This window comes from Eleutherodactylus coqui, unplaced genomic scaffold, assembly GCF_035609145.1.
Source record: "Eleutherodactylus coqui strain aEleCoq1 unplaced genomic scaffold, aEleCoq1.hap1 HAP1_SCAFFOLD_26, whole genome shotgun sequence".
NCBI classification, from domain to species: domain Eukaryota; kingdom Metazoa; phylum Chordata; class Amphibia; order Anura; family Eleutherodactylidae; genus Eleutherodactylus; species Eleutherodactylus coqui.
The window spans coordinates 1,990,746-2,009,049 of NW_027101742.1; the positions used below are offsets into that span (position 1 = coordinate 1,990,746).

General features: G+C 44.5%; 1 protein-coding gene across 1 annotated transcript in view; it reads right to left on the reverse strand.

The window, feature by feature from the left end:
* Positions 1 to 9,418, reverse strand: part of LOC136590990 (E3 ubiquitin-protein ligase HECW1-like) — a 186,977-nt gene extending 177,559 nt beyond the window's left edge. The window contains exons 1-2 of the mRNA XM_066588455.1: positions 9,091 to 9,418; positions 3,899 to 4,006 (exon numbers count right to left, since the gene is read on the reverse strand). Of these exons, the coding sequence (XP_066444552.1) occupies positions 3,899 to 4,006; positions 9,091 to 9,379 (397 nt within the window). The 5' untranslated portion in view covers positions 9,380 to 9,418. The remainder of the gene's footprint in view (positions 1 to 3,898; positions 4,007 to 9,090) is intronic.
* Positions 9,419 to 18,304: the final 8,886 nt, after the last annotated feature.

The window sequence follows — 18,304 nt, forward strand, 5'->3', positions numbered from 1 at the left end:
GGAAAATGGAGCAGAGTGATCAAATGGAACCATCATATGACAAACCGAATGGCGCTGAGTGGACCCCATTTACTAGCTAATTACAAATTAACCCGTTGTGTCGATGAATCTGCTTGCCAGCTGCCACTTAGTGCTCATCCTCTGCTAATCTTTTCTCTCCAACTCCAGTCAACTCAAACAGCCACCTGCGAGCTCATGAGGAATGAGGGCTGCCACAGGTCTCGCGATTCAGCTCACACTCACAGACTAAGCGCAATTTGCCTATTACTGTAGAAAGTCACATGAACCTGAATGGAAGTGAAATTGGGTGGGAGTCGGGGTCTGCGTGCAGGCACAGTAGAGTTGACCCAGCAGCAGTCACCTGATCTCAGTGATTCAGGAGATATGGTGCCACACACCTCATCAGCATGCCACCAGCATTCATGAGAGGGAGTGCTTGGGGAATGATTGACAAGGGGAGGCAGATCCATGCATTTCTGTTGGGCCCCCACGCTCTGGATGCTATAGCGATTGCGTGGTCTGCCTATTTTGTAGGCATGCCACTCTTTGCACCCCTTGCAGGGCATTGCATTTGGGTGTAAGGAGCCCCCTGGTTACATCCACAGAGCGACCACCAACCACTGAGTGCCAGAGAACAAGCCAGACATCAGTACCAAGTAGTTAGAAGAAAATGTAAAGACAAGGACATCCAGGAGACAAAATCTGGCAAAAAAGCAGGGTCAGGACCACAAGGCATAGCACAGCAAGCAGAAATCCAAAATCAGAGTCCAAAGCAAGCTGGGTCAGTTGTACAGGAAGAAGAGAGGAATAGAGCACACTGACTAGCAGCAGCACTGAGGGTATGTTCATACTGAGGAATTCACCAAGAAAAAAATCCACATTAATTCCGCCTCTAAAATCCACGTCAAAATCTGTCTTTTTGAAACGGTTTTCCATGTGAATCTGTATGCATAATTTGCCCTGTGAATAGGCAAAATATGCACGCGGAATTTCAACATGGAAAATTCTCAAGATGGAAACTGCTGGAAACATATTTTTGGTCCCTCCAAAGATGTTTGTTTGGGTTCAAGTCAGGGCTTGGGCTGGGCCACTCAAGGACATTCACAGAGTGCTTAGAATCATTGTCCCATTGGAACGTGGCCCGTCTGCTCAGGTAAAGGTTCCATGCAGTCAGGACCACGTTTTCATTATGAATATCTCTGTATTTTGCTCCATTCAGTTTTCCATCAACCCTGACCAGTCTCCCTGTCCCATTCGCTGAGAAACTCCTCGACAGCATGATGCTGCCACCACCAGGCTTCAATGTAGGCATGGTATTGGACAGGTGATGAGCAGTGCCTGGTTTTCTCCAGATATAACACTTGGAACTGAGGCCAAAAAGTTGAATCTTGGTTTCATCAGATCAGAAAATCTTATTTCTCACAGTCTAAAAGTCCTTTAGATTCTTTTTGGCAAACTCCAGATGGGCTTTTATGTGTCTTTTACTGAGGAGAGGTTTCTTTCTGGCCACTCTACCATAAAGCCCAGGTTGCTGGAGTGCTATAGTGATAGTTAACCTTCAGGAAGTTTCTCCCATCTGCACACAGAATCTTTAGAGCTTAATCAGAGTGACCATTGGGTTCTTGGTCACCACTCTTACCCAGGCGCTTCTTAGTTTAGTGTGTTGGCCAGCTCTAGGATGCTACAGTGCTCTTGGGAACTGTCAGTGCAGTAGAATTTTCTTGAAGCCTTCCTCAGACCTGTGCCTTCAGACAATCATGTTTCTAAGATCGACATATAGTGCTTTCCTCATGGCTTGCTTTTTGGCTCTTCTGTGCATTGTGAGCTGTGATACCTCATATAAACCGGAGTGTCTTTTAAAATTATGTCCAATCAACTGAATTTCCAACAGGTAACTGCCATCAAGGTGTAAAAACTTATCAAAGATGATCAAGAAAATCCCAGCCTTTTTCATCTGAAATGGTCATCAGATGGCCTGATGATCTCAATTTTGACAAGCTCAAATCTACCTAGGGTTATGTATTCATTTTGTAAGCAAATTCCCTGATGCAGTATTTTCTGTGAGTGTGTGTGTTACAGAGAGCAGAACCTGTTGTTCTCTTAATGTGCAATGCATACAACACAGCATAACAGCTAAACTCCTCCCACCAGCTCAGAGAGAACTGAAAACTAGATATACAAATGCAAGATACAAGTCATATAATGAGCAGACATAGTGCTATTCTTTGTGTACACATACAGCAGCTTATTCTGAAAAGTCATCATAAAAGTTAGGGACGCTTTAAATTCCAAAGTGATATAACAGCAGGGGATTTCACACCCCCTGCTGTTATATCATTAATGACTAAAGGCTCTTTTACATGGGCTGATGATCAGTCAAATGTTCAAATGAATTTTCATTTCCTTTCATTAAGCTGTTTAAAAACCCAGTAATCAATCAACAAACAAGCAAAACACTCATTTGCCAACTGGTCACAACTTTTATGTAAACGTGAAAATGATTTCTAGTAACCAGAGAATGTGTTGTCAACAATATTGAAAATGAACAGCCACAGAAACAGTCATAAGCCATGAACAATAGTTTGTTTCGCTGTTCTTCCCCAACAGTTGCCCAGTATAAGAGGGTTCCATATCTTGCTCACGATGCTGTAAAAAAACCCGAAAAGATGTCATACTCATGTCATTCAGTTTCCTACTGCTTCCTTGTCACTGATGCCTGAATGCTCTGTGGTCTTTACTTTCGACTTCTACAAGGCAGCAGTGATGTCATCAACACCTGAGACATGGGACCACTGCAGCCAATCATCGTCTCACAGCGGGTGAGTATGGCATCTTTTATTTTTTTACAGTAGGCTGAGCAACTTTTGATACATTTTATGTCCTCAGATGACCCCTTTAACCCTTTCCAATCCAATTTGTATCCAAGTTTTCCTATGGGGCTTACTCTTTTTGTGCTGTTATACAACGGCGCTATATACTGGCTAAAGCCAGTACTGCATGAGGTGAAACGTTGGATAGGCTCCGACAGCAGAGGGGCTGGCAATATACAGTAAGAGAACCCCAATGGATGTCTTCCAACATCGGAGCTGTACAGCCTGAAATCATACTGTCTTCAGAGGTCAGACAATGGATTGGAAAGGGTTAAACAACCAATGACCGACCTACATGTAAGCCAATCGGCCTTTGTTCTGGGCAATTTATCACTTTTAGTCATCAGCTCTCCCATCTTTGCTTATTTATACTTGCTAATCAAAATAATACAAACATTTGACAAGTTAAAAAATAATTGTGTATTCATTAAGTTTTCTATCATCAAAAGCTTTTAGTCTCAGATTACCCAAACTCCATGCAAATAAATAATATAGCCGACAGTGTATTGAAGCCTTGTAAAAGCCCACACAATGACATCGGTTAAATCATTGAATTCCAAGGAACATAAAAGAAAATGTAAACAATTAAAAGAAAGAAAACAAGACATAAAATACAAAAAGGAAAAGTGAAAAAGATTTTAAAGAAGCAAAAGAAGATGCAATTAACATTACAAAATAACTGCATTCTTTTCATATTTATTCCAATAAAAATGCTGAAGGCAACTTAACCCTTTCCAATCCAATTTGTATCCTGGTTTTCCTAGGTGGCTTACTCTTTTTCTGCCGTTATACAACAGCGCTATATGCTGGCTAAAGCCAGTACTGCATGAGGCGACATGTTGGATAGGCTCCGAGAGCAGAGAGGCTGGCAATATACAGTAAGAGAACCCTGACGGACGTCTACCAACAACGGAGCTGAACAGCTTTAAATTATAATGTCTTCAGAGGTCAGACAGTGGATTGGAAAGGGTTAAGAAAACCAATGTAATACCACACCACACATACTACGCTACCTGTGTTCTACTTACGTTCCACAAAGTATGAGCTGGCATCAATCTTCCAGACAATCTGCCCTCTGTGAGAGCCATTTACCCCACGGTTCTTATAATCCAGAAAGTTTTCTGACAACACTTCATCTGCAAAGAGTCATAAAATAAAGTGAGGTACAGAAGAAAAAATTACATGGTGAAAGTAAATATTTCTCCTCTGTTCAAAGGTAGCTGTCCCTATCGATAACTTTTGGACGGATAGGGAACTATGCAATCTCATATGTATAGTAGGTTTGGACACCCATTGACCAGGAAATGTATTCTAATTTCATGGTCAAAAAAGTAGAATGAAGGTCCATTCCAGCTAAACATGTGGCCATGTCAAAGATCTGTCCATTTAACTCCTTGATTAACCATAGCCTATTTATGACCAAGGGTCATTGATGTGTTTGCATACAGGCCACATTCTGCAAGTCTGGCTCTTCCAATTTTAAAAAATCATAACTATTTTTGACATATCAGTTTGTTTTTTGTGGTACTAATTGTATTTTTCAATGGTACTATTTCATGTAAGAACAAAGTAGAATAGCTGGCTCCTTAAAAACACTTTTTTTATTACAAAAAATCCATAAAATTATAATTGGCAGGTACCATATGATTCTTTGTCAACCGGGAAAAGCGTTTCGAAATCTGTGATCAAGAAAGCAGTGTCTTTCGAAACGCATCTGTGTGTCAACATGGTATCACACGGCACCTCTCATTTATAATTTTAGGGATTTTTTTGTGATAATAGAAATGTTTTTAAGGAGCTGGCTTTTCTGCTTTGTTGTTGCTAGTCAAACTCTTTGACCCACAGTCAGGCTGAGCGCCTCAAAACCTACAAGCCAAACCGGGGTAAATATTACCTACTAACCAGATGAAGACAACATTGTATTATGTGTTTTGGAATCTACCATTTCATGTTCTATAAAGTGGATTGGAAGACTTTTAAAAATTTCTAGGGGGGGTAAGTGTCCAAAAAAAACCACAGTTACACCATTTTTATGGTGGGGGGGGGAGAGGGGGGAGTCAAAGTGCAGTAAAAATGGCCCATTGTGTTTATTCTGTGGGTTAGTATGAGTACAGTAATACCAAATGTATACAGTTTTTTATATATTAATACTTAAAGAAATTAATTGCTTTATGTCGCCATCATTTAACCCCTTCCCGCTCCATGAAGTACCGGTACGTTATGGAGGGGCGGGGTATGTATGAAGAGAGGTTGCGTGAAAACCTCTCTTTATTCAGTGCGGGCGTCAGCTGTTTATAACAGCTGACACCCGCGGGCAATAGCCGCGATCGGCCGCGCGGCCATTAACCATTTAAATGCCGCTGTAAATTCTGACAGCAGCATTTAAATCGCACGCCCCCCCCCCCCCCGCGGTGAGATCGGGAGCGATCAAAGCATCACATGTTAAAGTCCTCCAGGGGGACTTCAAAGTAATGTAAAAAAAATATCAATAAAATTTTTTTAATTGTAAAAAAAAAAAAAAGTTGTAAAAGTTTAAATCACCCCCCTTTTGCCATATCTATTATTAAAAAATCTAAATCATACAATAAAAATATGTATTTGGTATCATCGCATCCGTAAAAGTCCGATCTATCAAAGTAGTGTATTTTTTTTCCTGCACGGTGAACGTCGTACGAAAAATAAAATAAAGAACGCCAGAAATGCACTTTTTTAGTTACCCTGTCTCCTAGAAAAAATACAATAAAAAGCGATCAAAAAGTCGTATGTATTCCAAATTGGTACTATCAGAAACTACAGCACATCCCGCAAAAAATGAGCCCTCGCTTAACTACGTCGACGAAAAAAATAAAAAAGTTATCGCGCGCACAAAATGACCACAGAAAATCATTAAAAAAATTAAATGTCTTTGAAAAAAAAAAAGAGTAGTATAGTAAAAAAAAGCTATACAGGTTTGGTATCGTAGTAATCGTACCGACCCATAGAATAAAGTTATCATGTCGCTTTTGTTGCCGTTTGTGCGCCGTAGAAACAAGACGCAGTGAAAGATGGCGAAATGTTGTTTTTTTTTTCATTTTACCCCACTTAGAATTTTTTAAAAGTTTTTCAGTACATTATATGGTACTTTAAATGGCACCATTGAAAAATACAACTCGTCCCTCAAAAAACAAGCCCTCATACAGTGACATCGATGGATAAATAAAGGAGTTACGATTTTTTTGAAGGGGGGAGGAAAAAACGAAAATGGAAAAAGAAAAAGGGGCCGCGTCATTAAGGGGTTAACCTACCCTAACTTTTTTATTTTTCCGTCGATAGGGCTGTGCTTGTTTCTTTCAGGGCGATATGTAGTTTGTAATGGTACCATTTGGGTTAGTATAAGTTACGTACCGCAATTTAAAACGTTTCCTTGCAGTTTTCAGTGTTGTTCTGTTCAGCATTGTTAATGTAAATATTGAATATGTAAATCATTTTCACAATATATGACATTTTTTCACATTTGTACTTTATACAATCCTAACATTTATATTGCCAGATTGTTTATGCATTTAATCAATTACAAACCTCTTTCTTCACTGCTTACAATAAATGCCTATTTTTTTAGATGACTCTATTTCTATTTCAATTGATTTACTGCTGTACAGCCATTAAAAAACGGAATTAATGTACTTTGGGCTGAAGTTGCATGACTGTAGTGAAAGTCATGTTTTATGTCTCTGGCTGAACTCATAGGCATGAAATTAGTTTCAGCTTTATGAAAAAAAGCCTCTAGGAAGGCAGCCATTGCCACAAAGCCTGTTAGCTGCTCACAATTGTATGTTCCAGGTGGCACAGCTGAATAGGCAACTTAATGTTCCTATAGCAAATGTTACTCTTTATTACTGTGATTAATGCAAATGATAGTATTTTAACTTCTGTGTTTCAGTTTCATATAATTAAAATAATATTAATTAGCCTACATAATATTTATCAAAAAGACTGAATATATTATAGTTTTTTTTCTAGCTCATGCAAATGGGCCTGTGTGGGTTCAGATTGAGTAGAACCCAGGTCCTGTTTTCTGCAGATAAGTGACAACACATATGTGGTCATACAGTATGTGCACTGAAATCAATGATGGTTATTGAAACCAAGAACTATGTAGGGATCCTCCATGTAGGGTTTTCTTAACTCATATTAGTTTAAATTAAGCCTGCTGATTTGCAGTTCTGTCCAAGCTTCTCTCGGGATCTCTTAACAACCTAATCAGTAAGTGGTCTGTTATTCTTTATTCCCTTTTATTTCCATAACTGTTTTGCCTTATTTTCATATTATTTTATTTTGTCTTTTGTAAGTACTGCACCTATAAAAGCATAAAACGTTAATAAGTTTGGTCCTTGTATGCTCTACTGAATTCATAGCCTTCTATAGAGTTCCTAATCTTTTGACTGCTAGAGAATAGTGTGTGTATGTAGTGGATTCATTGCCAATATCAATGACTGGTGGCAGCTAAAGATGGGAAGGCTTTAATCTTTAAACATCTTTTGACATGTCACTGAGGCTTGTCAGGAGATATAAACATGGATGTCTGTGCCCTGTGACTTCTACCAATCACTAGACTAGGGGCAAAAACACATGTGCACATGCGCTAATACCCTTGCCACTATGGAGCGTATTAGTGCATGAACTGGAGTTTTCTTTTTTTATAGACTATTCAAACTTTGCACTATTGTGCCCGAGCTTGAAAAAAAAAGAATAGGAAGATAGGTCCTATCCTATCTTCTTTGCACATAGTATTAGCTACGTGTGAGAAAGATAGGGCAAATGCTAGCTTTTCTCGTATGTACTATTATCGAGCGAGAATCCCCATAGTGAAAAAGAAACCATTGAAATCAATAGTTTCATTTTGTCCCGTTATACGGACGTGACTTTCACGGCCGCATAACAGAATTAAAACACGCCCATCTGTTTAAGCCCTAAAGTTGTCATAGTTTCCCATGCATAGAAATGAGATTACAATGTACAGATAGTCCCCAACTTGCAAGCATTCGAGTTATGAACTTCGCAAGATGCGAACGATCTGTCCTGCACAGTATGATGTAATGCTATGGCATTACATCATACTGTGCAGGGACTGAACAGGCTTCTATCAAGCCTGATAGAAGCCTGTCCGGTCAGATCGCGGGACACTGTGCGGTTGCTAGGCAGCCGGGGGCCTTCTGAAAGGCCCTAGGGCTGCCTATGCAGAGCGCCTATCAAGCAGTGCGCCTAGCAACCGCACAGCGTCCCGCCGCGGACACTGTACAGGCTCCCTGGACATCAGGTGACGGCTGTTTCTTGCAGCCGGCAGTAGCAGTTCTAATGAGCCACGCCGCTCGTCGGAACTGCTCCCGCCGGGTGTCCTCTGTAAAGAACAGCGATCCCACTGCATACAAAGATTTGTTCGGACATACGAACAAATGTACTTGCGAACAGGTTCCTGGAACGGATGGTTCACAAGTAGGGGACCATCCGTACCTGCAACACAAACAGCGCTGATTTTGTTATGCTTTGTGTATTTAACAATGTACAGTTTTAATTTCATCCACATTTTTAATAATAAGTCAGAATACTGTTATGAAAAGTTAGAATTATGAGTAAAATTAGAATTATGGGATACAAGTCAGATTTTGACATTAAAAAGTCAGAATATGTTATTATAATGGAACTCTGATTTTTCATCTTAGAGTTTTGACCATTCAGTCCATAGTTCTGCCTTTCATAGTGAGGAGAAGCTGTCACCACTCCTGACAGGTCTATTTTAGTAAATACTTGCATTCCTCTAAAAATAACAATACCGAAGTATCTCTTATCAGGACTAAGTTGTTGCACCATTCCTCTTAAATATTTATAACTGAATTGACAAAGGGGAATGTCTGAAATTGTCTAGGAGGAATAACAGAAAGGACACAATGCAGTTCAAAGAAAAGATGATCCAGCCTCATTATTTTATGAAGAATGCAAGTATTTTCTGAAATAGACATGTCCAAGAAAGCTGACAGATTCCCTTAATTGGAAATCTGAGTTCTCATCCGAGAATTCAGAATTTTTACTCACTTTCCATTTCAACCTTTTTTTTAATATCAGAAATATGTTTTTTGCAAAGCCCAGGTCTCTTCAATACAAAATCTATAAGAAAAACCACAACAGCATAATGTAAAGAAATTCAACCTTTTAAGTGTTATAAATCCACAAATGAAACACTCACCAATTAAATACATGCCAATCCAATCTCCAGCGTCCACCTCCTCCTTTATATCCCAATATATTACAAGATCCTGTGAGTGTCCTATCGCGTAGTAGGAGCTGCTGACCATTAGAGTTGATCGACTATCTGAAGTGACCAGATCAGTGTCACTTGTAGACCGTGGTATAGTTACTCCTTCATGTGGACTGTTCCTGATATCCAGATTATGAAATTGGTCAGGGTTGTAACTGTACCTTAGCGGTTCTTTGCACCGCCGCCTGTTTTGAGAGTTCCTTGATGGAGAAGCCATAGCAGCCAGGCCAAGGAACCTGTTTTGGTACAAATTCTGTAAGATAAAATTTAAGTATGAAATTAAGACTAAATTTGAAAAGACATGAATGTAATTTTCTGCTATATATTAATATATTTATTAATATATTTATTCCATCTACATGGAATTTCTAATTAAGATAGAATGAAACTAAATCTAAAAGCAGGCATATCAATCAATTATTAGGTTAAAAGAATACATTAAAACACACATACACTGTATTGTAAAAATTAGATTTGCACTCGAAGGTATACTTTTTAACAGATTCGCCACTGTTCATTCACTCTAACTACTAGATAAATCTCTCCCAATCATAGTATTTAATTGGATAACATTTTTAAAACGGAATTCTGACCAACCTCTATGTGGAAATCTATCATATTTGGTCAGGGGTAGAGGAATCGTATGTACAATCTGCACATGGGCCCAGAAATAAGTGGATCTACGGTCACCTAAAAAAGTAGCTTCTTACAAGGCCCTTAGTTCAATATAAGGCATTTTATGGCTCACAATCATTGGTGCATTGTTGTAGTAACAGAAGAGCATATTTTACAGATAATGTTGAAACTTATAGCAAGACTGTCTTTGAAGGTAATTAATAGCAAGAGTTTGGGGCTGCGTATCCCTAGTGATTTGCGTACTTCAACCCCTAACCATATAGTAGAAGCACATACAGTATAAAGATTGTTAAATAAGATGAAGGTTAAATAAGGTTGAATCCTTAAAAGTGTACTGAGTAATCATAATCCTTCTTTACAGGAAAAACAGGCATTCCAACACCTTATGTACACAAGGCAGTCAAGCCGGCTGATAAGGTGGTGGGGATGGAAACGGATAAACATGTGGAAAAGCTATGTTGGCAAATGAGTGACATCGATGTTTACAAAAGATTGAATAAAGACTAGAGATGAGCGAACGTGTTCGTCCGAGCTTGATATTCGTGCGAATATTAGGGTGTTCGGGATGTTCGTTATTCGTAACGAACACCATGCGGTGTTCTGGTTACTTTCACTTCCTTCCCTGAGACGTTAGCGCGCTTTTCTGGCCAATTGAAAGACAGGGAAGGCATTACAACTTCCCCCTGCAACGTTTAAGCCCTATACCACCCCCCTGCTGTGAGTGGCTGGCGAGATCAGGTGTTCGCCTAATATAAAAGTCGGCCCCTCCCGCGGCTCGCCTCAGATGCCGTGTGAGTTAGATGAGGGACAGTGCTGTTTGTACCGGAGCTGCTGTAGGGAAAGAATTGGTAGTTAGTGTAGGCTTCAAGACCCCCCAAAGGTCCTTATTAGGGCCACTGATAGCTGTGTGTTGGCTGCTGTTAGCAGTGGCAAATTTTTTTTTCTCAAAATCGCCTCTGCAGACCGTTGCACCTGGCATTAGGGACAGAAGTGCTGCATAGGCAGGGAGAGTGTTAGGAGTGAGTGTAGCCTTCAAGAACCTCAACGGTCCTTTCTAGGGCCATATTTATCCGTGTGCAGTACTGTCCAGGCTGCTGTTAGCTGTGCTGCATTTTTTTTTGCTTCTCAAAATCGCCTCTGCAGACCATTGCACCCTCCATTGATACTGCAGGGAAAGAATTGTATAGGCAGGGCCACAACACAGTTATTATTCATTGAATATACGCAGTGCTGCCTTTTGGTGGAAAAAAACTGAAAACAAATCTATTTGTCCAGCCTCTGTCCGTCCTAAGGGCGGTGGACACGTGTGAGCTGCTTGAACAACATTGCTAAATCAGACGCACCCAGCTACGCTTTACTGCTGGCTTCGCCATTTGCTTTCCTTAATTGGGAAAAAAATACCTGCTCTCCAACAGTTATAATAACTCTGCTACCCTCACGTTCTGTGACACATAAGCAGGGACACAGCACAGTTATTAAACTTAGATAATTCATTCACTAGAGGCAGTGGGGCCTTTCGTTTTCCAAAAAGGGCAAAAATTATATTTGGCCTGCAGTCTTGCGCCAATTTATTTCCTGCCTGTGAAATCAAATCACTGGTAATACAGCATGCTGAGGGGTAGGGGTAGGCCTAGAGGACGTGGACGCGGCCGAGGACGCGGAGGGCCAAGTCAGGGTGTGGGCACAGCCCGAGCTCCTGATCCCGGTGTGTCGCAGCCGACTGCTGCGCGATTAGGAGAGAGGCACGTTTCTGGCGTCCCCACATTCATCGCCCAATTAATGGGTCCACGCGGGAGACGGTTATTAGAAAATGAGCAGTGTGAGCAGGTCCTGTCCTGGATGGCAGAAAGTGCTTCGAGCAACCTATCGTCTACCCGCAGTTCTGCGCCGTCCACTGCTGCCAATCCGAATCCTCTGTCTGCTGCTCCTCCTTCCTCCCAGCCTCCTCACTCCACTACAATAACACCTGCTCAGGAGCGGGAACACTCCCAGGAACTGTTCTCGGGCCCCTGCTTAGATTGGGCAGCAGCGGTTCCTCTCCCACCAGAGGAGTTTATCGTCACTGATGCCCAACCATTCGAAAGTTCCCGGGGTCCGGGGGAAGAGGCTGGGGACTTCCGCCAACTGTCTCAACAACTTTCTGTGGGTGAGGAGGACGATGACGATCAGACACAGTTGTCTTGCAGTGAGGTAGTAGTAAGGGCAGTAAGTCCGAGGGAGCAGCGCACAGAGGATTCGGAGGAAGAGCAGCAGGACGATGAGGTGACTGACCCCACCTGGTGTGCAACGCTTACTCAGGAGGACAGGTCTTCAGAGGGGGAGTCAAGGGCATCAGCAGGGCAGGTTGCAAGAGGCAGTGCAGTGGCCAGGGGTAGAGGCAGGGCCAGACCGAATAATCCACCAAGTGTTTCCCAAAGCGCCCCCTCGCGCCATGCCACCCTGCGGAGGCCGAGGTGCTCTAAGGTCTGGCAGTTTTTCACAGAGACGCCTGACGACCGACGAACAGTGGTGTGCAACCTTTGTCGCGCAAAGCTCAGCCGGGGAGCCAACACCAACAGCCTCACCACCACCACCATGCGCAGACATATGATGGCCAAGCACCCCGCAAGGTGGGACGAAGGCCGTTCACCGCCTCCGGTTTGCACCCCTGCCTCTCCCCCTGTGCCCCAACCTGCCACTGAGATGCAACCCCCCTCTCAGGACACAGGCACTACCGCCTCATGGCCTGCACCCACACCCTCATCTCCGCTGTCCTCGGCCCCATCCAGCAGTGTAGTTCAGCGCACCGTTCAGCCGTCGCTTGCGCAAGTGTTCGAGCGCAAGCGCAAGTACGCCGCCACGCAACCGCACGCTCAAACGTTAACCGTCCGCATAGCAAAATTCATCAGCCTTGAGATGCTGCCGTATAGGGTTGTGGAAACGGAGTCCTTCAAAAGTATCATGGAGGCGGCGGCCCCGCGCTACTCAGTTCCCAGTCGCCACTACTTTTCCCGATGTGCCGTCCCAGCCCTGCACGACCACGTCTCCCGCAACATTGTACGCGCCCTCACCAACGCGGTTACTGCCACGGTCCACTTAACTATGGACACGTGGACAAGCACAGGCGGGCAGGGCCACTACATCTCCCTGACGGCACATTGGGTGAATTTAGTGGAGGCTGGGACAGAGTCAGAGCCTGGGACCGCTCACGTCCTACCCACCCCCAGAATTGCGGGCCCCAGCTCGGTGCTGGTATCTGCGGAGGTGTATGCTTCCTCCACTAAAGCACCCTCCTCCTCCTCCTCTGTCTCGCAATCAAGATGTGTTAGCAGCAGCATGTCGCCAGCAGTCGGTGTCGCGCGGTGTGGCAGCACAGCGGTGGGCAAGCGTCAGCAGGCCGTGCTGAAACTACTCAGCTTAGGAGATAAGAGGCACACGGCCCACGAACTGCTGCAGGGTCTGACACAGCAGACCGACCGCTGGCTTGCGCCGCTGAGCCTCCAACCGGGCATGGTCGTGTGTGACAACGGCCGTAACCTGGTGGCGGCTCTGCAGCTCGGCAGCCTCACGCACGTGCCATGCCTGGCCCATGTCTTTAATTTGGTGGTTCAGCGCTTTCTGAAAAGCTACCCACGCTTGTCAGACCTGCTCGTAAAGGCGCGCCGGCTCTGCGCACATTTCCGCAAGTCCCACACGGACGCTGCCACCCTGCGCACCCTGCAACATCACTTTAAGCTGCCAGTGCACCGACTGCTGTGCGACGTGCCCACACGGTGGAACTCTACGCTCCACATGTTGGCCAGGCTCTATGAACAACGTAGAGCTATAGTCGAATACCAACTCCAACATGGGCGGCGCAGTGGGAGTCAGCCTCCTCAATTCCTTTCAGAAGAGTGGGCCTGGTTGGCAGACATCTGCCATGTCCTTGGTAATTTTGAGGAGTCTACCCAGGTGGTGAGCGGCGATGCTACAATCATTAGCGTCACCATTCCTCTGCTATGCATCTTGAGAAATTCCCTGCAAACCATAAAGGCAGCTGCTTTGCGCTCGGAAACGGGGGCGGGGGAAGACAGTATGCCGCTGGATAGTCAGGGCACCCTCCTGTCTATTTCTCAGCGCATACAGGAGGAGGAGGAGGAGCATGAGGAGGATGAGGAGGAGGGGGAAGAGACAGCTTGGGCCGCTGCTGACGGTACACCGGCTGATTGCCTGTCATCCTTTCAGCGTGTATGGCCTGAGGAGGAGGAGGAGGAGGAGGATCCTGATAGTGATCTTCCTAGTGAAGACAGCCATGTGTTGCGTACAGGTACCCTGGCACACATGGCTGACTTCATGTTAGGATGCCTTTCTCGTGACCCTCGCGTTGCACGCATTCTGGCCACGACGGATTACTGGGTGTACACACTGCTCGATCCACGGTATAAGGAGAACCTGCCCACTCTGATTCCCGAAGAGGAAAGGGGTTCGAGAGTGTTGCTATACCACAGGACCCTTGCGGACAAGCTGATGGTAAAATTCCCAGCCGACAGCGCTAGTGGCAGAAGGCGCAGTACCGAGGGCAAGGTAGCAGGGGATGTGCGTAGATCGAGCAGCATGTACATCCCAGGTAGTGCAACAGTCTTTAAGGGCCTGGCCAGCTTTATGTCTCCCCACCAAGACTGTGTCACCGCTCCCCAGTCACGGCTGAGTCGGCGGGAGCACTGTAAAAGGATGGTGAGGGAGTACGTAGCGGATCGCACGACCATCCTTGGTGACGCCTCTGCCCCCTACAACTACTGGGTGTCGAAGCTGGACATGTGGCCTGAACTAGCGCTGTATGCCCTGGAGGTGCTTGCTTGTCCTGCGGCTAGCGTCTTGTCGGAGAGGGTGTTTAGTGCGGCTGGGGGAATCATCACAGATAAGCGTAGCCGCTTGTCAACCGACAGTGCCGACAGGCTAACACTCATCAAGATGAACAAAGGCTGGATTTCCCCAGACTTCTGTTCTCCACCAGCGGACAGCAGCGATACGTAAGCAATACGTAGGCTGCACCCGCGGATGGAAGCTACGTTCTCTCTCACCATCCAAAACGGGGACATTTCTGCTTCATCAATCTGTGTCTAATATTCCTCCTCCTCCTCCTCCTGCTCCTCCTCCTGAAACCTCACGTAATCACGCTGAACGGGCAATTTTTCTTAGGGCCACAAGGCTCACTCAAATAATTTTTCAGAACAATTTTTATAAGTTTCAATGCGCTTAAAAGCATTGGAACTTTAACTTGAACCAATTTTTCATTACACTGGGCTGCCTCCAGGCCTAGTTACCACTTAAGCCACATTAACCAAAGCGATTAATGGGTTTCACCTGCCCTCTTGGCTGGCCATGGCCAATTTTTGGGATGTACATTAGTACTGTTGATACAGCAATTTTTGTGGGCCCTCGCCTACAGTGTAATCAAATTAATTTTTAGCCCACCTGCATTACAGCTGACGTTACCTCAGCTGTGTTGGGCAATGCAATGGGATATTTTTATGTACCGCCGGTGGGTTCCAGGGAGCCACCCATGCTGTAGGTGCACACTGAGTTTTTAATACATCTGTACACTTCTAAAGAACCCGTCTGACTGGGCCATGCAGTGTGGGCCGAAGCCCACCTGTATTACGCACGACATTACTACCTCAGCTGTGTTGGGCAATGCAATGGGATATTTCTATGTACCGCCGGTGGCTTCCTGGCACCCACCCAGGCAGTGGGTCCACAGGGAGTTTAACCTACATGTGTCCACTTGTAAAGAACCCCAGTCTGACTGGGGCATGCAGTGTGGGCCGAAACCCACCTGCATTAACCCTTTCCAGTCCACTGTGTGACCTGTGAAGACATTAGGGTTTAAGGCTGTACAGCTCCGTTGTTGGTAGACGTCCGTCGGGGTTCTCTTACTGTATATTGCCAGCCTCTCTGCTGTCGGAGCCTATCCTACGTGTCAGCTCATGCAGTACTGGCTTTAGCCAGCATATAGCGCCGTTGTATAACAGCAGAAAAAGAGTAAGCCCCCTAGGAAAACCATATACAAATTGGATTGGAAAGGGTTAAGCACAACATTACTACCTCAGCTCTGTTGGGCAATGCAATGGGATATTTCTATGTACCGCCGGTGGCTTCCTGGCACCCACCCATGCTGTAGGTGCACACGGACTTTTTACTACATCTGTACACTTATAAAGAACCCCAGTCAGACTGGGGCATGCAGTGTGGGCCGAAGCCCACCTGCATTAAGCACGACATTACTACCTCAGCTGTGTTGGGCAATGCAATGGGATATTTCTGTGTACCGCCGGTGGGTTCCAGGGAGCCACCCATGCTGTGGGTCGACAGGGACTTCACAATAGGGAGTTGTACCTACCTGTGTCTATGAATTAAAAAGCCCGGTCTGACTGGGGCATGCAGACACCTTGACAGAATGAATAGTGTGTGGCACATAGGTTCCCCATTGCTATGCCCACGTGTGCAGCTCCTGATGGCGGTGGCACAGGATTCTATTTCTCATTGCTTCTGTACAGCATTGTGGGCTATCGCTCCGCCACTCTTAAAGAGGGTCGCTGCCTAGCCGTGCCAATCTCTGCAGTGTGTGCCTGCGGTCCCTCGTCATGGCAGACGCAATTCTAAATAGACATGAGCGTGGTGTGGCATGAGGGCAGCTGAAGGCTGCCCAGGGACACTTTGGTGTGCGCTGTGGGGGGGGGCGGTTGGGCAGCATGTAACCCAGGAGAAGTGTCAGTGGAGTGTCATGCAGGCAGTGATTGTGCTTTGTTGGAGGTAGTGTGGTGCTTAGCAAAGGTATGCCATGCTAATGAGGGCTTTTCAGAAGTAAAAGTTGTTGGGAGGGGGGGGGGCCCACTCTTGCCGCTATTGTGGCTTAATAGTGGGACCTGTGAACTTGAGATGCAGCCCAACACGTAGCCCCTCGCCTGCCCTATCCGTTTCTGTGTCATTCCCATCACTTTGTTGAATTGCCCAGATTTTCACACATGAAAACCTTAGCGAGCATCGGCGAAATACAAAAATGTTCTGGTCGCCCATTGACTTCAATGGGGTTCGTTGTTCGAAACGAACCCTCGAGCATCACGGGAAGTTCGTTCCGAATAACGAACACCCGAACATTTTGGTGTTCGCTCATCTCTAATAAAGACCTAAAATGTGATATAATCTGTGAGATCAATGACATTGTGGGTAGAGCCCTGTGTAAGGGGCTCATTAAGGACCAACTGGGGATTATTTGAAGGTTATTTCATCAATCACCCCCGCTTTATATGTCTTCCCAAACATACAAAAAAACACTAGTGATCCACCAGGGAGACCTACTAGGTTTGTGGTGGTTTCCATTTTAGCACTATACTTCTTGATAGTGTCCTGTGTTGCTACGACACCACTGCACCCTCCTATGTCAACTATATAGCCAATTTTCTGGATAAGTTAAAATCTATGACATTACCTGAACAATTCTGTCTAGTATCATTAGACAAAGTGTCATTATATACTTCAGTTAGCCATTATAATGGTCTTCTGGTTGTCTCTGGAGCATTGACTGTTGCCATACATGTACACTGTTTGTCTTCGCACTGCTGGAGGTTGCCCTCGGGAGGAACTATTTGCTCTCTGGGGATGGCTTCTACTTGCAGCAAAGGGGGATTGCAATAGGGTCCATTATAATGGACAAATCAAAGTTTGGAGGGTTTTTTGAGAAATCTATCAACTAAAATGCTTAGACCCTACTGTAAAATTTGGTGGTGGAGGGATAACGGTATGGAGCTGTTTTTCAAGGTTTAAACTAGGTCCCTTTTTTCCATTGAAGGGTAATGAATGCTACAGCATTCAAAGACAACTTTTAGTCAACTGCATGATTCCAACTTTGTTGTTCCAGTTTGTGGAAAGACCTTTTCTGTTGCTTTGGAAACAGAAAAAAGTTGCATCACTGACTTGTTTACTAACATTTTGTTGTTCATAATAGTGAGCGCATCACCTGAAGTTGCCGCTGTCCAAATTTCGACTCATTTGGAGAAGTAGAATGCTCTCCAGAGGCCTCCAAGTTGATGGAAGTTTAATTTCGCTGACCCAATTTTTACAAAAAAATGCATAAATGGTGTGGATTACGAAACATGCTGATACATTGTAGCTCAGCACAAGAATAGCCTTTCCCTTGAGAGAATATATTCCAAGAAGTACTCTGTCAGACATAAGAGTTGTGGTTCCCGGTCACAGGTCTTTGATATTAAAAGAATAACAGCCCTTCAGCTGAGTAAAATATTCTCATAGGTGTTCTAATCATAGCCAAGAATGGGACTGGCTCTTTAGTTTATTGAATTGGTCATTTCGTGCTAAATTAAAAAAATAATCATCTATAGTATTGTATGTAAGAGGTAAATGATTATATTTTAACGGTAATTTGCATGCCATTATTAATATAGAGCAGTGGTGGCAAAACAGGCTACTAGTCAACTTTAGAGTGGGGGACAGTAGACCTTGATGGTGAGTCACCAGGCTGGTCTTTTGC